Raw genomic sequence first — 25,501 nt, 5'->3', positions numbered from 1 at the left:
GCTCTCACTAGCATGGATGTGAGCTCTCCATAACATCTTAAAAAAACATGTTAAAGTTTGAAATAGAAAAGACCTAAGGGAACCTCGTACTGGCAACTCTAATGGTGAGAATTTGGAAGAAAACTGAAAGGGAAAGTCTGTGGAGGGGTGGGAGTGTAATTTCATGGTATTTAAGACATTGAAAAACCTTTGAGGTTTGTCTGCATCCACTTTCTGTATTTCTTGTGATAATACTGCCCGCATTTTTGTACACTATACTCCTAGCTGATGTCAATGGCAAGCCTAATACTTATATAACATAAAAGTCTTAAATGGCATTCTTTACGAAAGTTATAAATTATGTAGATATTTTAGATTCTAGGGTAGTCAGTTCTAAGCTTCAGTGCTATAAAGAAGGCTGATTAAATGATTTTGGTTGTTTTCAGAACGAACAAATTCCTCAGCTCAAGAAGATATAAAGGAGGATTACTTAGTTTTAAAAGCTTAAAATACTCTTGAAGATCACTATAACTTTAAAAAATCTATTAAGATGTATTCTTGGGTTGTGTCTTGTATCACAAAACCGATTTGGAAACTTGATTTAATGAGCTTAGTTGTCAATATTTGCCAAGTTAATTGAAGAATACTGGATACTCTCTTTTTGTTCTGTGTAGACACAGCCTTTTAGACTGGAACAGCCTTTGTTATCTCTAGGCCAATGAACTGAATTCTGATGAGATCATGCTTTGACGTAGGATGTGGACCAATAGTAAACCTGCTTCAGGGTCTTGGACGAGGTCTTAGAAGTTGCAGCCAAAAGAGGTGGCGACTGCATCAAGCAGAGAGGAGAGAAGCTTTTGCTGCTAAAGATCATGAATGGATTTATTTTTGCGTTTATCATGACTTAGTATGATAAGATACCGCAGCAAAACATTGCTCATAAAACTCTTCGGTGTGCTTAGTAAAAAGTCAGGATTGACATATATTTAAAATCATTCTACACCTTCTCAGAGTTTGATCATCGTTTAAAATATATGTGAGTTGCCTGATTCTTGTTGTTAACTAGTTTAGAATTCCATGCGGGATGTAGTGGGGGCTGAGAGCTGGATTTTGCATTATGTTGAAAACTTGTTACTGTCACATCTGTGATCCCCCAAAGCTGTCCTGTAGATGATTTGCAGTTGTATTTTTAGATTCAGTTTTAATATGATGTTTAACTGACAGCTGTTACAATTTTGAATTTTATAAGAAATGCTAAAATTTTAAATGAAATATTCTTAAAACACTCTTTTGCAAGTTTAATTAGAAGTACTTTCAAAAGCAGTTTATTTCAAAGTGATGTTATGATCAGTTTTCTATCCATATAAACCCTACTTCTAGTTTAAAACATTTTTTGTCTCAAATTATAAAGTCTGTTGCCAAGAAGTTTGCATTTATTTAGTTGCATGAATATAAGCTGGAGTTTAACTCATTTTTATGTAACCTACATTTAAAAGTAGTCCGAACACTGGTAATTTTATTCATATTTGCCCATTAAAATATGAAGAGAGTTATTTTCCATGGCTTTAAAATGATGTAGAAGAGCAGTTAAAAATGCAAACTGTTGTATTTTATTCACTTTCGTCTGTTTTTGGATGTTATATGTTAGTTAGGAAACAATGAGATAGCAATGTAAACTCTTCGTAGTCTTCATATATATTCATTCTTTTGCAATGCTTCAGAAAAAAACTGCTTCCTAAAACTATAACTATTCTTGGCCAATGGGCCTTCCAGTCTCTTTAAAATGCCTGTGTTCAAGTCCTATTTGAATTGCAATTCACTAGAGAATACGTCTACCTTTGCAGAGTTCTTAATTTAGTGCCAAATTCCTTGTCAGTATTCAAAAACCATTCAGTATTACTGATAATGGCAGCCAGTCATTTGATTTTATACATTAAGAAAAATATTTTAAGGTCTAACTTTATATTATTCAATGTAATGCCTGTTATTCGTGCTGAGAATTTTGATCATGACTCAAGGATGAATATATAAAATGATGTGTTTCCCTGTACAAGTATGCCTATCAAGTATATTCTTTAAAGTAAAGAAATTTTTCAGAACAATGCTAACATCTATACACATTTTTCTTGTTGGTTTTTGAGGAAATTATTCCAGGGCAGAAACAAAATTTTAGCGACATTTTAATTTTTAATCAAAATAACCTCTAGTATGTAGACTTATTACTCCCATCATTTGATCATGATTATAATGCCAATACACTCTGCTAGCAATCAAAACAGCAAAGAAGTTATGAGTGAGCTTGTGAAATGATAGCACTGCTAATTTATATACCAACAAATTTAAGAATTGCTCATGAGCTATTTTGATTTTTTGAACGTTTTCTTTACTCTAATGATAGAAAATGAATGTTTTCTACATTCTATGAAGGATGCATTTTAATTGCATAGCAGTGTAATATTCATACTAGTTATAGTCTAATTTTTAATGTTCTATGGTAAAATAAATTTTTAGGGCAACAAAAGTAGGATAATTTCCCCAAAGTAAACAGAAAGGAAGACAAAAGATTTATTGTCTTTTAGTCTCACAGTTATCATCAAAATGTATTGCTGAGCATATATTTATTGACTTCCTCTACTAACAACTCTCTCTGGTTAAGAAACAGACTATTAATTATAGAAGACATGCACCGACTCTGAAAACCTAGAAATCTCATGTAACTAAATGGCTTTTGTGTAGCTGCGAGAACCCTGCAGAAGGCACGTAAAGAGAGCTCACAGAACATGCCCGAGCTACTGAGGCAATGTCCGCAACACTCCAGGACTTTGGTATCCTAAGACTGCCCATCTCTCATACTATTTTTCTCTCCAGCACTCTGTGAATTATCCACTAGTATTCAGAGTAGAATATTGTAGTATACTGAGAGCAAGTCTGGAATTTCCTTGCCATGACCTCGGAAGAGAGTTTACTCGTTGCCATTGTAAATGCACAGGTCTTACTATAGTTAACAACTTCTGTTTGTTTTCTTTCTTGTCATAAGAGTGGATTTTGATATCTATCTATCCACTGGTATTATCTCACTGGATTGGAAAAGCACAGTTTATACTACCTACTCTCCAATACAATTCCAACCAAAGGTATTGCATGTAAATAAACACTGAATGGAATGTTCCCAGCATTTCATTGCTAGCAATGTTCCCTAGCATCACTGTTAGGGTTTCACATAGTTATAACCTGAAAGTGTCAGAATCTTGCTGTATATGTTTCATTCACATATTTGTTCAGCAATGCCAGTATTAGTTATTCAGAAACAAGTCCAAATAAGTCACTGTGCTAATTAGTAAGTATATGCATTGCTTTCTCCCTTACTCCCTCGAGACTGAAGGACTTGACACTACAAATACCAAATATAATTCGTGCTTCTACGTTTGTTTTAGAAAAACAATCACAAACAAAAGCCCTGTGGAATCCTTTCATAAAGCTGGTTTTGGAGAAGTCTAACTTCCTCCTCTGGAGAAGGCAATAGCAAACCCACTCCAGTACTCTTGCCTGGAAAATCCCATGGACAGGTGAGCCTGGTGGGCTGCAGTCCATGGGGTCGCTAGGAGTCGGAAACAACTGAGCGACTTCACTTTCACTTTTCACTTTCATGCATTGGAGAAGGAAAGGGCAACCCATTCCAGTGTTTTTGCCTGGAGAATCCCAGGGACGGGGGAGCCTGGTGGGCTGCCGTCTCTGGGGTTGCACAGAGTCAGACAGGACTAAAGTGACTTAGCAGCAGCAGCAGCAGCAACCTCCTCCTCAGGAATTACCTTAAGTAGGTTCAGATGGGTCAACAAGCAGCTGGAGCTAATGTGCTTTGATTAAGTGAAGAGTTGCTGAGTTTGTCCCAAATTTTATCAATTTGTCCCAAATACTCTAAGAAAGAGCGGGCAAAGAACACTGAGCCAAAAAGCAGTAAGTGATTCAAGATGCTACTTAAACAAGCATTATTGATGTCATCCATTTAAAAAATCCATGAATCTGTTTGCTGAGGAGGACAGTCCTAAAATGCAAAGTGAGTAGAATGGAGGGTCTAATATCTCTGGTAAGAAAAAATTAAATACCAGTAAGAACAACAGTCAACATGGGGAAGACTCTAATATTTGTCATCAACTATTCCAACTGATGGGTAAAGTATTTGACCTGGAAGCAGTTGGATGACTTCACTTACAGTCACACAACTAGAAAGCGGCAGATCACAGAACAAATCTAAAGTGTGCCTTTCCTCCATTATACTCATAACATATGCCCCTCTCCCTAGGATAGACCCAATCTACATGGTACTGTTTTCCCATATAGTTATAGTTTTTCTGTTCACCCTGTGCTCCGGTTTGGATGATAAATCATATGATCACATCAATTACCAAGTAATGTAATATATACAATACATATAGGGAAAAGAGAAAAAAAAAATGAAGATACAGTGCATGGGTAAGTCTGTAGGTAACAAATAGAGAAACAGAAGCAGAAAAGCAAAATGAGAAAAGATAAAAGCGTCTTTGAAATGAAAATTTAGGGGAAAATAGGAATTAAATAGGCTGATTTGAACGTATGGAGGAGGAAGAAAAATAAACGACTCATAAAATTTTAAATGCAGCTTAGTTGGAGAATTGTGAAGACCCTAAGTTCAATTAGTCTAAACCTGTAACATTACCAGACATCATGGTGACCTTGTGGTCCAGACATGTTCAGTCGGTTGCTTCCTTGTCCTCGGTGTGATAACCTGGCTTTGGCTCCCTGAACCACCAGATGAAGAACGCCTGGTATTAAAGGCTTAGGCACGTGGTTCTCCAACTGAGCCTGTGTCCGATTCACCTGGGGGAGGGGGCAGGGCTTGTCAAGCACTGCGGGCGGGCCTCATCCTCAGTTTTGATTCAGAAGTCCTGATTTAGGGCCCTGGGAATTTGCTTTATTAATGGGCTTCCTGTTGCTCCTGCCCTCTGCTGCGTTTTCATTCCTGTGTTCATTCCAAATAGTGACCTCTGTTTTTTAATTGAAATATAGTTCATTTACACTGTTGTGTACAGCAAAGTGATTCAGGGTTTTATATATATATATGTATATATGTACATATATGTGTGTATGTACATATGTACATATATGTGTGTATGTATATATGTACATATATATGTATATTTTCTGTTTCTTTTCCTTATAAGTTATTACAGTATAGTTCTCTGTATATATAAGTATTGTTTTCTATGCTACACAGAAGGCCCTTGATGGTTACCTATTGAATATACACTGGTGTGTACATGTTAATCCCAAATTCCTAATTTATTCCTCCATTTCCCTTTCCCTTTGGTAACCATAAGTTTGTTTTCTATGTCTGTGGGTCTATTTCTATTTTGTATATAAGTTAATTTGTATCATTTTTTTTTTAGATTCTACATATAAGAGATAGTGAACTTTTTAGAATTCACCAGCCTTTGAGAAGGAGATTATCTTTAGTCTGTTATTTTTCTTACATTTCGCCATAAAAATTGATCAGGTCTGAGGTGAACTTGTATTGATAACAATACAAGCTGCATAGTTTTTATACTTTTTCAAAAACTTTCCACCTTAGGAAACAAAAGATTACTATTTTGTAGGTGAAAAAATTGAGACATGATGTTTTGATTATGAGACTTCTTGTAGAACTCACATTTCCTTCCTCCTCCTGGTGTTCAGTTGCTAAAGTTGTGTCCACCTCTTTTTGTGACCCCATGGACTGTAGCCCGCCAGGCTCCTCTGTCCATGGGATTTCCTAGGCAAGAATACTGGAGTGGGTTGCCATTTCCTTCTCCAGGGGATCTTCCCAACCCAAGGATCAAACCCACATCTCCTGCTGGGCAGGCAGATTCTTTACCACTGAGCCACTGGGGGAACAACCTGAGAAGGTGGAAAAGTTCCTTCTTCCTGACCGAGGACTTTCACCACCTTCTGGAAGCAGCACACTGATGATGGCTTGAGTAGGAGGTCATCATGATGTCTGTGGCTGGACATCTACTTCAGGGCATCATAAATTCTTTTCTGGTTCTTTAGTAATTTGCACTTTCAGAGAACAATGCAAGATGACAGAGCAGATGCTATGTTCACTTGGAGTTTATACAGACTAACTCCCTGAGGGGAATTTTGTTGTATAATTGAGCAAAGTTTTGTTTTGTTTTGTTTTGTTTTTTAGTCATGACTTCTCTTTTGAGCACTGGGTATATTCCAAGCCGTTCTGAATTCTGCTCCATTGTGTGCTATAAATCCTGAGGCTTAGGTAACAGCCCAGCGGTTCCTCCACACACTGAACAATTCAAATGCATCAATAGTCTGAGTTCTTTAGCCATCATTTGGGTCAGTAGTCTGACTTCTGAATTTTACACACCTGCAGAGTCAAAACAGAAGACAAAGCCAATCAAAAACAACAAAACAAGTGATGAGCTAGTATAAGGCTTTCATTAAAAATATATTGCTAAATAAGGATAAAATATAATCTTTTAAAAATCTAAAAGTTGTAATTCCATGAAATAAAGGTCATTCAAACAATAAAAATGATAACAAAAAAGTTACTTTAGAAAAAGAGCAATTTTTAAAAGTTGAATTAATTTAAGCTAATGAAAAAAGTATACTTTTGCACTCCCTTGTCTTTCCTTTTTTTCATTTCACTGCACCACTGATCACGAACCCACCTCTAACTAGATCAGACATGATAGCAAGGAGGAGGAGATTCAGTCTATGGCAGAATAATTCTGTCCAATGAGATTCTATGGTTTGTTCAGTTTCTAGCAAGCTTTGTAGTGATTCTCATAATTTGTAAACTAAATTTCAAGTGCTAAATTCAAACCTGGTCAATTTCATGATGCCCTCAATAGAGGAACAAACCAACTATTCAGCATCCTCCACATAATAACACATGTGATCTTTATAAACAGCATAGAAACTCCCTTCTTAGTTCCTTTAGTCTTGGTAAGTGTTTCTCCCAGGTCCAGTTTTAAATTCACCCTTCTTCTTGGCACAAAGGATAGTTCTGGGTGCTGGGCATGCAGTGAGGAAAGCATTCTGACTTTGGACATGCACATAACTGTGCCAGTAGGGCTGTGATCAGTGCTATGCCTACAACCCAGTGAGAGAAGGCTGGGGAGAAGCACTCCAGCTTGTATGAATCCTTGAAAGAGCTGTGAGAGCTGCTGGCATTCCTCAGGGTACCAGGACACCCCCAGTGATGGTGGTGGATTGTGCAGGCTCTAGGGTCACATTAGACTGCCCAGATCCCCAGCTTCTCACTTGACATGATGGGGAATTTGCCACACTGACTCATTTCCAGAACTGTAAAATGTGTATACAAACAGATTGACTTCAATTTGGTTGTTCTGAGATATAACAACTAAATGGGTGAAGCTTCAAGGACAGTACCTAGCATGTACAGTCATCCCTAGGTGTCCTCGTGAGAACTGGTTCCAGAATGCCCTGTGGATACCAAAACTGACAGATGTTCGAGTCTCTATATAAAATAGAATGGTATTTGCATATAATCTAGGCACATCCTCCCCTAGTTTTAAATCTCTAGATTACTTATAATACCTAATACAATGTAAAGGCTACCAAAATAGTTGAGATTAAAGTTCTGCTTTTCAGTACTTTCTGGATTTTTTTTTTTCCAAATATATTTGTCCTGACATGGATTGAATCTGAGGATGCAAAACCCACAGATACAGAGGGCCCACTGTAATAGTAGTTCAGGAAATATGTGGCATTACCTCTCAAGACACAGAAAACAGCATACATGCTGTTTTTGGTTTTATTTCTCCATTGTCTAATTAAATAATAATTTTAGCATATTAGGTATTTAAGAAATAGCAGTTGGCCACTTTGTTACTAGACTGTTAGTTTATCTCTGTGTCTATAAAAATATGAGACTTTTAAGTTGGGTAGACATATTGCTTCTAAATAGTAGCTCAATTTTCACCAAAGCAGAACTGCAAGATTACAGTCCTATGATGTCTGTGACTGTGAACACAGACATTTCCATATGCACTCATCTTGAAGCTGGCTACAGCACCATGGTTCCAAAGTTTGGTAGCCTGTAGAAGGAGACCATCAGTGTGTGAGCTGCAGGTGAGCTAAGAATGCTAAATCAAGGCCAACAATAACTGGTTGTATACATGCTCCCAAATTTTCTAAATTTTGCTCCTATAAAAACCTGAAAAATTTTAACCAAAAATATCTAGACATTCAGAGAAGACATCATTACAAACGCAGACAAGCAGGTCTCCTTTGAGGATCAGCACATAGATAGCTGGCAGAGCCCTCGTCCTCATGAACCTCAGTCTAGTGTGCAAAGCCTCATGTGTACCTGCAGTTTGGTTACACATCTGAAGATTGTGTCCCTAAAGCTTTCTTACATATTTTCATGTCTTTTGGTAAGACAGCCGTTATACCAGCAGAGTAACAAAGATCATTTCCACTTTCTCCTACCTGGACTGCATTAATGCCAGTGTGGGGTACTTGCAAGTGTTCACTGATATATGCATTTATTCTAATCACAAATCACTGAAGATGTGAAATGTCCTCAGCTATTTTAATTAAAGATGGTGTGTGTGTATGAATACATATTTGTGCACCCGCACATCTGTGCACCCACACGTCTGTGCACCCACACATGAGCCACCGTGGCAGTGCTCATGGCACCATCATGGTATTGTAAATGAGGCAGGGCAGAAGGAGGCTAAGAAAAAGTGCCATCTGACTCCTCATACTTCTTGGGGGAAAAGTTTTATATTCACATATAACACAAGTCAAAGGTTTAAGAGCATAGTAGGTTCAAGTAAAAGAGCCTAAATTTAAAAAGGTAACGAAACAAGTAAGTAGATTTCTCTTTCAGAAAAATAAGTGCAATTCAAAATAGGTGCTGCTTTTGCCTGAAGCAAACACAAACATTGCTGTTTTCTTAGATATGTGACCTCCAGCAAGGTGACTGTGTCAGGAAAAATGGAAGCTTGTGTTTCACAGTATTATTGTAAGGACTGCATGTGCCAGTGTATGCACAGTGCTTAGCAGAGCTCTTGGCAGATAACAGACATTCAGTGAAAAGGAACTGCTTTTATTATTTTTATTTATCCCCAGCACTGTCTATCCCACCCTCCCCCCAGGGATGTTTGCATTTTTAAATTGGGTTATTGGATAGTTAATATCATAACATAGTGGAATGAATTCTTCGTGATATAATTTTAAGACTATGATATGGAATTAAAGGAGACAAGTTTGTGTGTAATAAATCTTAGGAAAAATGAGAACAAATCAGGATGACTTCTGTGGTAGGATGCATAACTGTGTATGTGTGTGCGTGTATGTGTATGTTTTAAGAGGAGAGTACACAGCTCTCTACAAGTTATATTGTAGATGTTCAATTTAATGTGAAAGATAATATAGCAAATTCTCTGCCTCAGCTCATCTTGACCCTTCTTTGAATGTCTTTTTTAAATGCTCACTTGCATGTTTTTCTCATACCCTCTCTTCCACAACTCCCCCTCTTCTCTGATTCCCATGTCAAGCAAGACAGCACAGGACACCTCGTGCACCAGCTGGCCTACTATCTTATGTGTGTGTCTGTAATTGTGCCAGTTATATTCCAAATTCCAAAAGGTCACCTTTATTATATATTTTCACCCAAAGCATTATTCTGAACTGAAAACAGGTAATATTTGTTAACAGTATTCCTATAGGCAAAAGTCAGTAGCTTAAAAAAAAAACCATTTCCCCCAAAGCCTCAGAGGAACAAGCAAGTAAACTTCTGAAAATAAAATCAGTAACTCAGATAGAATTTTGAAGGTGACAGTTTTAGTTTCTTAGCAAAGTAAGTTTCTCAATTTGCTCATCCACTATCTTCTTTCTGTGACATAATAAAAAGAAAAGGGTTAAAGCAAACACTAGAGCCTGAAGTCAGAGCATCACAATGATTCTGAGAGGAGGAGACAGGGAGGTACTGAGGTCCCAAGAGGGACCTGGAGACGTCTGTGATTAGGGCATTGGGCTCTGGAGAAGAGGCTGGCCTGCAAAGACCTCCAGGAACAGACTCAGAGCTCTTTAATAAGTATTCCAGGGAGTGAGGCTTTCCTGGAAAAAACAAATTAGTGTGAGAAGCCAGTACTGTGCAATTTCAGTTTTAAAAATAGCCAAGTATTGTTAAGGCTTCTGTGTGCATGAGAGGAAAAGAAAGCCCTTCTTAATATCTTCCTCAGCTTCCACATTTAAAACAGAGGAGCTACACTGAAATTCTTGCCTGGCAAATACTGCAAAGGTCATCTGGTGTGTATTATTTGGAATCACTTTTTGGTCCTTACAATGACGAAGTTTTGCGGGGATTGTGTCCCTTTTTATCAAATTGGTCTTGAATGAGGATAGCCAGGCAATGGCTCTGCCGCTGTCACTTAGGACCAGAGCTGTCCCTGGCTGTCTGTTTCAGCTCTTCATTTGCCTAATTGCCCTGCGAGGTTGGCGGGGATGTTCCCTGCAGCCAAGGCTCTGCTGACTGCAGAGACCCTACCTGGCAGTCCAAGTTGATGCGTCAGCATTTCAGGTAGAAATGAATGAAAAATCAATCAGGATGACTGCAGTGATAGCATGCACAGTTCTAACCTCGTTTGTCTCTAATTTTCAATTATTCACCATAGACCCAAGCAGTGTTTAAGACGGGGAGTCTGTAACAAATGTGCTGCTTCTATTTAATCAGGCATTTTGTGTGTGTGTCCTCTTTTCTTTTCAGAACAAGCAAATCTAACCTGCTTAGAAAGCCATATGTAAAATGAATAATGATGTCAAATTTCATGCAAATATTCTGTATTTGCCCTGGCCTAATATTCAGTTACAAATTAAACTGTGTGATAAATATTCATAGGTAGCTATATCAAATTGTTTTATTAACTTGTACTTCAAATTCAAAGGTTTAAATGGTTTTTTTTTAAGTCTGTTTATATCTTTGTCATATCTCTTTTAACTTGCTGTAACTCTCTCTATATCAAAACTATACTGTTCTAAAAAAATTTTTAGATTTATAACTCTGTAAAGATAGAGTTAAACACTGTTTGGACTCTGACTACATAAGGGAAACTGGAATTGTTCAAAGCTGCAGTCAAAGACAGCTACAGTAACTTTCTGAGCAGATTGGGTTAAATATTTTTACAGACCCATTCTAGGATGATAAGGCAGTAAAAGTTGTGCAGTGCAACACTCCAAAGGGTTCCAAACCTCACAAGCCTCTTTGTATGTGATGCTCTCACAGTGAAGAAGATTATTCGGGCTACAAAGATGAAGAGTCTACTTCTTCTGGTGCTGATTTCAATCTGCTGGGCTGATCATCATTCAAACAACTATACTGTAGATCATGACAGAGTTATTCATATCCAAGGTAAGAAAATGCAGCTTCTCTTATGAAAGTTAAATCCATTTCAAGTTACTTAGAAATGTTAAGTGATTTCTTAACATTTATGTTAGTGCTTCGCAATGTTAGTTCTGCTGCATTGACTTTTTCTTTTCCTTTCTGCTAATTGGTGAACATGCTCCCTGGCTTTCGAATGCTATTGCATTACGGTAGAGCTAAGAATCAGGGACAATTAAAGTGGATTGGCTTAAGGATATCCAACTGCAGGGAGTTGATGCAATTGTTCAAGGCTTTTCAGTTGCTATCTTCTAAGTAGAATGCAGGGGAGAAAGTTCATTTAAAGACAGGGCAAAAGCAGGGAGAAATAGGAAGTAAAACTTACATGTAAGGTCATTCTGTTAGAGTCATCAAGAAAAACAACATGAAAATAAGTCAGACGAGCTAAGTTTCAGGAAAAAGAACTTACCCTATTAAAATCTCCTTCGGTAAAGCTTTAGTTTCCACAGAGCAATGTTTTCCCTGCATGTTTCTTTTCAGCTCAGCTGAATCCTAAGCCTGGGAGCTGTAGCAAGATTTGAGGCTGCAGTACAATGCAGCTATTTCCTCAGCTCCAGCTTCAGATGAGGGACATCCCGCATTAAGAAAGCTAAGAGACTTATGCAATAAGAAAAAGATAGTTCCAAAGGACCCGGAGCTTCTCTCTTTGCCCTTGTATGCTGAATATTTAAAATAAGAATTACAGAATTTAACAGTTTAAACATATGATGATAAGAATTTTAGATGAAGTCAGTTTGGGGACCAGAAACATTATAAGTTTGCTAAGAGAAATAAAACATTGAGAAGATATAACTCAATATCTTCAAGGTCAAAAGTGCAGTCTCAGAAAATTGCATCTACTGTTGAAAAGTATGACTTGTGAAGGTCAAATCATAGTGTAGATCTGGCTAGAAGCATTTTTCTGTATGTATTATGACTACCCAAATAGAACTCTGAATTTGACAGTGTCTAGTTATTTTAGACATTCCTCTTTCAGACCTCTATGTTTCTAACAGCTTTACATTTTTCACTATTGGACCATAAAAAGGAATTATATAATCACAAATTTTACTATGCAAACTGCTGACTCAGCTATTTTCTTTACTGTATAAAAGCAGAATCAAGGCTGTTTCCCAGAGACTTAAGACATTTACACATAGAGATTTCTGATGAAGGATAACATCCTCTTAATGTCAAGTCAAAGTCAATTCAGCCAGAGTGTAATACCTAGTAATTGTTAACAATGGTTTTAAATCTCATGGAGAATAAACTTTAGCAATGGTTTAAGTTATTCCTAGACTAGATACCTGTTATATTACTAACTATGTATAAATCACAAAATGTAAATTTCATGCAGAGTATAAAAATATTTTAAAGTATGTTAGCATTTTAAAAGTTATTCCTGAAAGAAGCCTATAAGTCAGATTCAAGTTTTCTCATCAAGAAAAACTTCTGTTTCTCCAGTCTTTCCATTCCCATATACTCTGTTGAAATTTAGTACAAAAGAATTGCTGACACAAGGTATCAAAAGTATCCAGATTATTTGCCTACACTATCTGATTTTTTCAAAAATGACTTGCTAGTCCATTTCATTTTAATTGTAAATTAATGTTCTTAGAAAGTTGCCCTGAGCTTTCAAGTAATAAAACTACAAGGTCTACATTTTGCTAGAGGAAGTTTAATACTGAAATATGATTTGAGTCGATATTGTCATGCTATGTCCATAGTTGAAATTTATTTTAAAATTGCTCCAATTATTTGTTCCTCTTAGTTTCTAAAATAACAATTTTTCTTTTTTCTTTATTAGAGCATTCAGATTGAACCTTCATGTTCTTACCCTTCAGAGAAACTCTTTCAAATATCTGCCATAATTTCAGGCATCTTTTATAACACAAAAATAAACTCATAGCACAGCAGGTATTCATTAAAGCAGACATCTTTCATTACTCACTTGAAATACTGGATTATTTTGTCACATTTAAAACTTTTATTAAATCAAACATGGCCCAGAAGGAATTTAAGGGAGCTGAAACTTTCATAAAAATTTTATAAGAATTTTGCAATCAAATCATTATATTAGTAATCTGAATCTCAAAGTCCTGAATCATACTGATAGGCAGTAAAAGCTTCTGTCAGTAATAGAAAATTATTCAAAATTCATTTTACTGCAAGAAAACCTTTTCTGTCTCTCATTTTCCATTAATTTTTAAAATTTTTGTACTGTTAAGTTCCCCAGGCACATCACCCTCAAATTCATCTTGGCTGCCTTGATAGAGATGCTGAACACTTTGTTAACATGTTCTTAACTCGTATGCATAAGAGTTACCTAATTATTTTTTCTGAAGATTTCTATCTGTGGGAAATTCTATAGATATGTATGCAAAAAATTTTTTAATCTGGTTTTTAAAGAAAATCAGAATACCAGGGGGGAAAATGGCAAGTATAGATACCTGTACAAAGAGTTTCTATTGAAAAGTATCTGTTTTGGTGATGAAAAAGGAAATTGTGCTAGCTTTCCATGGAGAAAGGCATAGTTTTAGATAAAATTGTGCTTGTACTAACTCGCTTCCTTAAATTTATTAAATCAATTTGATTACAAATTGATTCAATAAAAATGAGAAAGCAAACTACTTGTCCATGGACTCTGCTAAAAATCTGTAATCAATTTATTCGCTTATATATCATATACTGTTGACAGTGTGGGAATAGTAATTTCCTCAAATACTTCTACAGAAAGAGATAGCTACTGTTAATATTGTCTCTATAACAATCTCAACTAATGGATTATATTCCTCATTTCATGATGTGCCTAGTCAAACAATATTTAAATCCTTTGAAACTTGAGTTCATTAGGGAGAATTTTATATGGAATATTAAATCTCACAAAAGAACAATTTTAAAAATATTTAGATCTCGTCTAAAAATTCTTTATAGACTTTCAGAAGAACCAGTAGAAGTTCAGAGATGATGAATATACTTTATAAAATACAATTTTTAAGAAAACATTTATATGGACAGCAGAGAAATTTTATGACTGTTTGCTATTAACCAAAATAGTTACTGAATACGTACCTGCCTGTTCCTTTCCATGTCAGTGATCTAGTGACTCCTGCCTCTGCTATTTCAGGTGCAGGCCTTCTGATCACCAGTTTAAGATTTTTTCCCCTGATGCCAGTTTAAGAATTTTTCCCCTAATGCCACTTTCTGGCTTTAGACCTTGGGCAATTCACTTAATCTCTTTCAGTCTCAGTTATCTCATCTATAAAACTGGACATCATCACTGTTTATTCAATAAAGCTTTATGAGAACTAAGTTAGATAACATATGGGAAAGTGCTTAGTACCCAGCATACATAAGCTCCCAATAGATGAAAGTTGTTATTGCCATGTTGATTATTTCTTTACTGTCATGGAAAAATTATTTTTAAATAAAAAAGGAACACAAACACTGGTGAGAAAAGCTCTTGCTTTTCAATTCATTTGCTAGCAGTAAGAACAATATCTTACTTTAGTTCTAATGAAATAAACATTTTATAAGTAGCCTTCTTTGCCCTTTTAAAATTGTACAATTTAAGATTTCCCCAATGGTATTAAATATTATCTGATCACTTTTACTTTCCTTGTAGAAACTGAATTTTTCCAAACTTAAGTAATATTCCCCTTAATATACATATCAGGTAAACACAACTAAGCTCCTTTAAATTTTTTAAAAGAATAAGAAGAAATCTTGGAAATGAAAGCAGTTCCCTTCTTTATAACGTGCCCAAGTGTGTGCTCTGTGTCCGACTCTGTGACGCTATGGACTGCAGCCCATCAGACTTCTCTGGAACTTTCCAAGCCAGAATACTGGATTGGATTACCATTTCCTACTCCATGGGATTTTCCTGACCCAGGGATTGAACCTGTGTCTCTTGCGTCTCCTGCATTGGCAGGTAGATTCTTTACCACTGTGGCGCCCTTTGTTATAATAAGTGAAATTTATGGTCACTTGTCTTAAGAGATAAAGGAATTAGATTTTTTTAAGAAACAGTTGTCAGAAGTTTATTTCTTTGTGAGTAGAAAAATTAATGCAGATCTAGAATCCCTTGCAGAAGTAGACACTCCCCGCTCAATGTGGCTGTTTCCTCCTTGTGTCCCAAACCACTCTCCATCCCAGCTTAGTGTTAGAGTGTCGGCTTTGTCACACTCCAGCTAGACAGTAGTCCCTGGCACATAGTAGGTGCTGAATATATGTGATAAATACATGAATGAGTGTAATGAGATACTTCTAAATTGCCACTATCATTACAGTTCAGTTCAGTTCAGTTCAGCCGCTCAGTCGTATCCGACTCTTTGCAACCCCATGAATCGCAGCACGCCAGGCCTCGCTGTCCACCACCAACTCCCAGAGTTCACCCAAACTCATATCCATCAAGTCGGTGATGCCATCCAGCCATCTCATCCTCTGTTGTCCCCTTCTCCTCCTGCCCCCAATCCCTCCCAGTATCAGGGTCTTTTCCAATGAGTCAACTCTTCAAATGAGGTGGCCAAAGTACTGAGGTTTCAGCTTCAGCATCAGTCCTTCCAATGAACACCCAGGACTGATCTCCTTTAGGATGGACTGGTTGGATCTCCTTGCAGTCCAAGGGACTCTCAGGAGTCTTCTCCAACACCATAGTTCAAAAGCATCAATTCTTCGGTGCTCAGCTTTCTTCACAGTCCAACTCTCACATTCATACATGACCACTGGAAGATCCATAGCCTTGACTAGACAGACCTTTGTTGGCGAAGTAATATCTCTGCTTTTCAATATGCTATCTAGGTTGGTCATAACTTTCCTTCCAAGGAGTAAGCATCTTTTAATTTCATGGCTGCAATCACCATCTGCAGTGATTTGGGGCCCAAAAAACATAAAGTCTGCCACTGTTTCTACTGTTTCCCCATCTGTTTCCCATGGAGTGATGGGACCGGATGCCATGATCTTCATTTTCTGAATGTTGAGCTTTAAGCCGCCTTTCACTCTCCTCTCACTGTCACCATAACAGCCCCTCTTAAACCCTGCAGCACCCATGGCATTTAGCAACACATGACACGTTGTGTGGGCCTCGTGCACATTAACTGGGTCACAGCTTTCATTCTGTAATGTTGGCATAAAGTAAATAATAGTTAACAGAATGTATTAACTTAAAAGGACTTTAATATAGATCATTGAGGTCAATATCCCATTGTACAAATGAGGAAATCAAGACCCAGAGCTTAAATGTTGCTTGGCCCAGGTTGCATGGCTGATGAGGAACAATTTCTCTTGCTAACCCTCTACCCTTCCTCAAATTTAGGATCACTTTTCACCTTCTTAATGAACTCACCCTGCCTACCATGTTCTACCCTCCTCTGGCATCCCGATTTATCTCTGATCTCCTTTTCCTTTTCTCTCTAGTCTTGGATATCTACTTTACTTATTTTTACGTAATTGTTTGTGTCCATCTCTGCCACAAGAACATAAATCAGCTCCAGGAGGGAAGGAATCTTTGCCTAATGCCTCCCTGTCACCTAAATTAATACTACTGGGCAAGTAGTAGTTGATCAATATGCTTGTTGAATAAATTCAGGACCAAAGTCCAGGAACTTTTCCTAATCAAGCCCAAGTCAGTCTTTGCAAATTGCAGGGAAGGTTTCAGTTTGTAGAATGAGAGGCAGCAGATAAGAGGATTCTGAGTTTGGGTAGCAAGTTTTGTTTGGTTGCTTTTATGGCTCCTGTACTGCACATAACATCTTACTTCCAGGAGAATCAACCAGAGGTGGGATGCAACAATCCTCCTAATGTGGGCATGAAACTTTGAAGAATATTTGATTTACATGTGGTCACTGCAATGCTATCATGTTCTTTATGTAATATCTGCAGAGTCAAGATCTGGTGGTGCAGAAAGGATCAAAAGTGAATTTAATAATGTTTGATTGATCATAAACTATCTACAGAGCCAGAGTTTAGTGGGAGAACTGGATATGTGTTCTCTCTTTCACTTAAAACTCATTTGGACTCAGACTCTATAAGTCTGTTATTAATAGTTAAATTATAATTTCTTTTTCTCTTTTTGAGGTATCATATACTATTTACAGCTACAAATGTAAAATCCATGAATGTCAACTACATTTTCCAAATTGTATTTAGCTAAATACATACACTATTAATAATACTACCTAGAAATTATTAGCTAAAAAAATCAGAGAATTTCATCATGAAACTATAAAAATTAGCAACACCCTAATTCTAAAATTTCTTCTTAGTTTGCTTTAGGATGTAAGGTCAAATATACTAATAAGAACTTACTACATTAAACAGGTTTATCATTTGATAAAAATAAGAATGTTACCATATATATGATAAATAAACACAAAAGAATGAAAATGTATATACAGCCATATATACATATATATTTGCAAAATGCTGCACAAATACACATATACCCCTCTTCAGCCTGCTATATAACACAATACCATTGACTGGGTGGTTTGTAAACAATAGAGATTTATTTCTCACAGTTCTAGAGGCTAGGAAGTCCACAGTTATGATGCTGGCACATTTGGTGTCTGGTGAAAGTTGGCTTCCTAGTTTAGCGATGGCCATCCTTTTTCTGTGTCCTCACCTGGCAGAAGAGGACAAGGGACCTATCCTGGGCCTCTTTTATAAGGGTACTAATTCTATTCATGAGGGCTCCACCCTCACAACCTAATCCCCTCCAAAGGCCCCACCTCCAAATATCATCACATTGGGAAACAGGCTGCAATATATATGCATTGAGGGGGGGCGGGGGGCACAAATGTTCAGTCTACAGCAAGCACCTAAATAGGAATTAGGAATGAATGATGATCAAAACACACAGTCTGTCTTCATCAAGTTTATGGTCTAGAGAAAGGCAGACATCACTATGAATATGACTATGATAACTGCCATTCAACTAAGCAAAAACTATAAGTCAGTTGTAGGTTGGTATATACTTTTGATAAATCTTTTAATCTATATTCAGAAATATATATGTATATTTTCATGCCAACTTTGCATCTGCTAGCCCATGGTGGAGTCTTCTTCACATTTGTGTGTCTTTTGAAATAATTTACTCATTTGGGCATTTGTTAAACATTGGCCTTCTTTGTGCAAAACAATGAGTTATTCTCTGTAGGACAGACCATCTCCTCAATGAGCTTAATGACAATATCATTAGAGCATCAAAGGTGATTAAAAAAATTAAAATAAGTGTTATATAGAGGTGGAAATATGAAGAAAAGAATAATTAGTTGCCAAACAAAAATATCTTATTATAAAACTGTATTCATACTCACCTTTTAAACCCATAAAATATTTCTAATCTTGTTATTAAGTAACCTAAAAGTCTGAATTCTGTGTTATTTATAAGGCATCCATTAAAACAATGAATTTTGGAATATTTCCAGGTATAAAAACCTATATTTAATAATATTTTCAGGTAGTAGCAAATTCACACTAAAACAGTCATTGCTTTCTCTGTTCCATTCTGGGGGCTGAAATTGGCATATTATGTGGGAAGTCAATGATTATTTGGAAGCTTTCCCAAAGCTTTTTTTTCTTTTTCCCCAGAAACAGTCAATTAAATAGAGAAGCTTTTTTTTTTTTTTCTTTTGGTTGCAAGTTGTACTAACCTATAACTTAATGGCTTAATGTTAGAGTAATTTCAACATGCTATGTTTCTCTGACTTTCCCTGTTTCTCTGACTTGCTAGCAGGGGCTATCAGGAAAAAAAATAGATTTAGATTTCTTTGTTGTTCTGGTTCTTTATTTTGAATATAAAATGGAAACTACTCTTTTCAGAATGTAGTTTGGAATACAAAAATCTATCAAAATGCTAAGAAGTTAAAAATATTTAATTAAGAGATATCAAAGTGAAAATATCTGATGGGGGAGAAATCTTTATGATCTGAGCATTTTTATTTCAAAATGAAGACAGTGAAAGCACAAGAAATATAAAAGTTCTATCCAAATCACTCTAAAACATTTTGTGTATTTTGCATTGCTACAATGTGCTATGTGCATGCATGCTTAGTGGTGTCCAACTCTTTGGCACCCCATGCACTGTAGCCTGCCAGATTCCTCTGTCCATGGGATTTCCAAGACAAGAATACTAGAATGAGTTGACATTTCCTTCTTCAGGGCATCTCCCTGACCCAAGGATCAAACCCACATCTCCTGCATTGGCATCTGAGTTCTTTACCACTGCCCCATCTGAAAAGCCAACGGGGTAGTGGCACTAAATACACATGTTCTCAAAAATACCAAACCACCAGTGCAAAATGGAGCCATTTTAATGTTGTTTTAACTAAACATGCTGGTTGTTAACTTCAGTGCTTACTTGGAGACTAATTACCACACGTATAAGCTCCAAGTAGTATGTTTTTACATATTGGAGGGTGGTGCTGTGAAGTGTGCTAAACAATACTGAGTTAAACAATAATTTTACCTACCTTTTCCAAACACTGTCCACTCAAGCAAGACAAGGACATTAAGGATAAAAACTCAGGAAGATCATAGTCCTTCGAGAACAAAAATAACAAAGCAAGTTAGAACCAGGAGCAACCAGTAAAGTGTTCAGATGAGGTGAAGGAGGTTGACAGAAAGAAGAGTCCTATCTTATTTCTAAAGAATCATAAATTTTAAATGTCAATAGAAACACCATTGAAAACATATCCTTGAAGTGCGGAGATTTCCACTTCTAGAGGCTTCTGTTTGTAATGGTGGTGTTTGCCTGCTTGATTTTGAGCAAGGGGCTGATGTACTATGAATCTCATGTACAAAAGATCAAGTGGATACTGGATTATGATGGGTGAAGAGTAAAAGTGAGGAAACATTTAGAAGGGTCTTGAGGTAGTTTAGATGAGAAATCATGGTGGTGTGAACCAGGATGGGAACAGCGGAAATGGATGAAGATGAGCCAATCTGGGGGGAAAAAAGCAGGGGAGACAGAGATGGCAGCACTTGATAATAGATTAGATGCAGAGATTAAGAGATTAAGGGAAAGGAAGGGTCACATCAAACACACCTTCTAGATTTTGGCTTGAACAAATGGATGGATGATGTAGGCATAAAATGAGTTGAGGAAGACTGGGAGAAGAACAAGTTTGGACTGGAGAGGAGGGCTCAAGTTATCTGTTTGGCATCTAATATATAACCAGCAAGTAATTGGATTTACTATTTCAGAGCTCAAGGAAAAGTACACTGGTAGGAAGCTTTGGGATCACCAGTACACAAATATGTATAACCATAGGACTAGATGAGCTCACCTGAAGAAGGAGGAAATGCAGGCAGAGACAAGGAGACTGCCCTGGTCTGAAGTTTGGAATCCCTCAGCATCAACTAGAGGTGGGGGAGGGTGGGCGGTGAAGGAGGTTACAAAGGTCACATATTCACCTCTTAGAGTCTAAATCCTGATCACTGATGTGTGGTCACTTTTTTCCCAGGTAGCTTTAAAAAATCTAAATGAATTGCAAGGTGTTTAAAAATAGAATAGGAGATATTTGTCTTAAAATGTACATTTCTAGCATCTGCTGAAAAATTGAAAGTCCTGCTGTTTTTCAGGCTGCATTCTCATTGGACATCAGTGGGAACCAATACCCGCTCCCTTTAGCATGGAGCATGTGTGCTCAGCAGTAGTACAGTCCCTTGTACTCCCTGTTATTTTCGGGACTGTGGTGCTCCCTTCACTTCTCTCAGTCTTGCCCACCTAGGTATTTGTGTTCCATTTACCTTTCATTTTGTTTCAGCACTAAACTTAATATTCGATACATTATAGGCTATTAATTCATGATCATTGATTAAGCAAAGAATCAACAGTTCCCTTTTGCCTCCAGAACTGACTCTGGGCAGTATTATCCTGATGTTTTTCACACTAAGGGAAGACAGTAACCATAGCAATGTAGAAAACCAACAGGGTCCTTTCTGCAAATTATGGAGAACTTGACCTTACATTTCACCACAAAATGGAAGTAGTCTGAGCAGAGACAAGTAGATTTGGGCCCTTTACCACATGAAGACATGTTTCTAATAATTAGGGACTATGGTTAACTACAGCCTAATGAAGAAGAATGACTCATGCCTATGTTTCGGTTTCTCCATACCCTTTGATATAAGCCTGTATTACAGTTAAAATCCTGGAAAGCAGGTTTCTTCGAAGATTGTAATTCATTGTTAATGAATCAATTTTATTTTCTTATAATGTATTTCTTAATTTCTCTATGTGATAACTCAATTTGGTTTTACTCTGTCTCAAATAATGGAAATAAAATGCTATTTCATTATCCATAAATCATTGATAACATGGATAAATTTAAATTCTGAAAATTATTAACAAATGCAAACAGCTCTGGGTTGACACAGCTAGCGTGACTGTCTGTAGTTTGGGGACCAGTTATATTGAAGTTATCAATGGCAATACTGATAAATTAATATTAACAATTAAAACCACTTACTGTGTGTGATTCACAGTATAGAATATAGAATGCACAATAGAATGTGCATTACCTAGATCATCTCAGTCCGTCCTCCTCACCCTACTATATAAAAGTGGTTATCCTCACTGAACTGAGAAAGCGTCTGTAGCTTACTCCTGGTCATTTGGCTATTAAGTGGTAAAACTGATGTTCAGACTCAGGCAAGCTGATTCTTGTGCTCCTAAACCACCAGGAATCATACAACCTCCATCTAAGCCTTCTCTTAAAAACTTTTGAGCAAAGCGGTAGGTAAAAACGGCTCCCATCTTCTTCCATTCAATTGATATAACTATGTTCCAGAAGAAATTAAATCACAATGAGAAAAGATCTGGTCTCGAGCCTTGGAGAAATTTGTCTCACAGGCTGCCGTAGAGATTCTGAAGAGAAGTTCGAGGGGCAAGGTGGGGATGACAGCTATATATACGCACATTCCATCCCTACCCCCAGATGAAGACTGTCTGGAGCCCCAGAGAAAACTGAGGAAGAGGCAGGAAGAAGTCAGATTATATAGATACAGGTTTGGTTTTGTTTTTAAGGCTTTAAAGTGGTGGTCCTGAATTAAGCTCCTATGCTGTTAAGAACCACTAGGAAAATCACCTTAAGTTGATGTGGTGCAAGTTTTTGGGAATCAGTACTTTCTAGGAACTGTCTTCTGAAAGCACAGGAAAGAAGACAATGTTGAAGACAGAAGCTGGTTTGCATACCTAGCACACTTGGGACACTAAGTAAGTGTTTGTGAGTAAGAGCCAACATTTACTGGGCACTCAGGGTGCCAGGTACCAGGCTAAGCTCTCAGTGTATGGCCTTTTAATCCTCATGAGAACCCTGGGAGGAAGGTGACTTAACTCTGTTTTACTGATGAGGAAACTGAGGCCATAAAGGTTAAGTGATACAATGTAAGAGGCATAATTCATAGGCTTAATCAATAAACTGTAGCGTCTGCGATAACAGATGAAACAAGAATGAAAGTGAAAAGACAAAAGCCCACAAAGAACTTAGTCAGCAGAACAGAGCTAAACACCCTTACCACACTTCTTACTCCTGGTCAAAACAGATGAAGAAAAAGTAATTAAAAAGAGACAATATTTTTCAAGATAGTAACAGTTTTGGGCTTACATTTCAGAACACAGATGTTTGAACTATGTTCAGTGGATGCCCTCGAGATACTTGGAGGCTCTTGATGCCTATTTTTTATGGCAAAAATTTGTTTAAGTTATCCTTTTGGGGATATCCTTTTGAGGGGGTGGGATTTCCACTGTCTTTGAAAAAAACCTATAGGCTCTAACCATTATTTTTTCACTATAAAACTTGGATATGAGAATAACGTGGTACACATACATGATCAACATCACCCAAACAATACTATATTCTGGTGTTAGGCACCCATCACAGAATTGCTTTAGCTCTAAGGCAAGTGTTGGGCTGATCTTCACAGGCTTATAAGCCCTGCACTTGCCCAGCCTCAAGACTGAAGAAAGAGCTCAGAATCAGCAATAAAGTCATCAATGGTTTAATGGATGAGGGAGCTTACATGTCTGAAGCAAGGTCCTGGAGCAACACCCCACTGTGTATGGCAGAGAGTGGACAGGACCTGGCTGTAGTCTTCACTCCCAGGGGTAAGGGAAGGTTATCAGTTATACAGGGAAGTAAAATCAGGTTGGTTCATTAGTTACCAGGGAAACCAGCAGAGGGGAATGCCTCTCACCTCCCCTTTGATAAGCTATCATGGTGGAGACATTCTGATCTAAAGCTAAAGCAATCGTTAGCTGGGGTCTGGGGTAGCTATGTAGGAGGCTCAGTCATGGGAGCAGGGTGTAAATGAAGCCAGCACTGGGGATATACAGAGAGCAAGAGAACAGCCATCTTGAGTGGCCTGAACATAACAGGAAGGAAGATGGATGTGGTCAATACCTAAGAGAATGCGCCACAGCACATCACATCAGATAATACAGGTCACACGGCATTTAAGGAAGCTGAAAACACAATTCTAGGTAATCTGGTTCAGCTGTAGACTGACACGAACTAGCAGGGGGCAAAGACTCTACAGTGGTTAGAGAACAGGTAGGTGCTGGCAGAGAGTGGGGGGTGTTGAGAGGAGTATGTTCTTGTAGCCTGTGAGACCAAGAGGCAGGGTCACAGAGGGTGAGAAATAGCAGTAATCACTTCAGAGCAAAGAGTAACCTTCACTTACCTTATCTTCAGCTTTGGATTCTTCCTTTATAATCGAAACTAGATGACAGTCAGTACCTTTGTCAGCAGCATCTTAAAGGATTGGGGAAAAAAAATGAGATAAAACTTTCACATTTTGAAGACCTGTTTAAAGATAACATTATAAATAACAGAGCCGTAGGTCTTATACAAAATTATAATCCTGCAATTATAGCCGTATACTACAATTCTAGTTACCAGCTTCTTGTGTGTATTTCTAGGCAAAGTTTTTTGTTTATTTTGTTAATTAAATTCCCTCAACCATTTTATGTATTTTTATACCATTTCTGTTTGGTGTGTGAGCAGGTGATACATACATAATGTTCAAAAGTTTTTAAAATATGAAAGTATAGTATGCACCGTGAAAATCTCTCAGGAGTCTCTACCCACACAGCTACCTTATCTTCCCACAGGCTATCATGGTTATTAGTTTCTTGAGCTTCCAATGATTCCTTCAAGTATAGTTTAGTTTAGGCAAATATATATATATTATTCTTTTGAATTCACACAAACGGTAAGAAATACCCATAATCTTATAAGTCTTCAGATCAGTTTTTGAACTCCAGATGAAAGTAAAGATGGGCTAGGGATAAATCCAATAGGATTTCAAACTCAGATCAACTCGTTGAGTGCAGAGGGCAGACATGATCTTCCTTAGAGCCTCTTTCTTACCCTGTCCTTCCTGAAGCACTGAGTCGTAGAGATTCAGAGTTCTTACAGTCAGGAAGAGCTGGGGAAGAAACTAAAGCTCTGTCTCTGATAAACTAAATGCAATTAGCCCTCTGAAAGGGCAGTAAAGGCTGGATGGGTGGGGCGGGGGGGAGTGGAGGGTGGTGACAGTGGGGGCGAAACTTGTAAAAGTTTCTGATGCAAAGCTTACTAGACAGATCAGAATCAAGACCAAACGATGGGAGCTTCTGACTCCCAGTAAGCAGCTTCAGAAACAATTAGGTTTATTCTGGTCTGAAGGAAACAAAATACAATCTTCCTTCAGTATCCACCGGGGTTGGTTCCAGGACTCACCTGAGATACCAGAATCTTCAGATTCTCAAGTCCCTTATATAAAATGCTACAGTACTTGCACCTAACCTGCAGGCATCATCCCCTTATACTTTCCATCACCTCTAGATAATGTATAATACCTAAAACAATGTAAATATTATGCAAATAGCTCTCAGTTCAGTTCAGTTCAGTCACTCAGTCGTGTCCGACTCTTTGTGACCCCATGAATCACAGCACCCCAGGCCTTCCTGTCCATCACCAACTCCCGGAGTTCACTCAAACTCATGTCCATCGAGTCGGTGATGCCATTCAGTGATCTCATCCTCTGTCATCCCCTTCTCCTCCTGCCCCCAATCCCTCCCAGCATCAGGGTCTTTTCCAATGAGTCAACTCTTCA

At 37.6% G+C, this 25,501-nt stretch overlaps 1 protein-coding gene across 1 annotated transcript in view; it reads left to right on the top strand.

Moving 5' to 3' along the window:
• The window catches only part of HAPLN1 (hyaluronan and proteoglycan link protein 1), a 76,977-nt gene that overhangs the window by 29,816 nt on the left and 21,660 nt on the right, over positions 1-25,501 (top strand). Inside the window, exon 2 of the mRNA XM_069590059.1 lies at positions 11,267-11,392. Coding sequence (XP_069446160.1) covers positions 11,293-11,392 — 100 coding nt within the window. The 5' untranslated portion in view covers positions 11,267-11,292. The remainder of the gene's footprint in view (positions 1-11,266; positions 11,393-25,501) is intronic.

The sequence above is a fragment of the Ovis canadensis genome, chromosome 5 (assembly GCF_042477335.2).
Source record: "Ovis canadensis isolate MfBH-ARS-UI-01 breed Bighorn chromosome 5, ARS-UI_OviCan_v2, whole genome shotgun sequence".
Classification (NCBI taxonomy): domain Eukaryota; kingdom Metazoa; phylum Chordata; class Mammalia; order Artiodactyla; family Bovidae; genus Ovis; species Ovis canadensis.
Note: the sequence above shows the minus strand (reverse complement) of the source record. Positions and strands in the feature narration are given on the sequence as shown.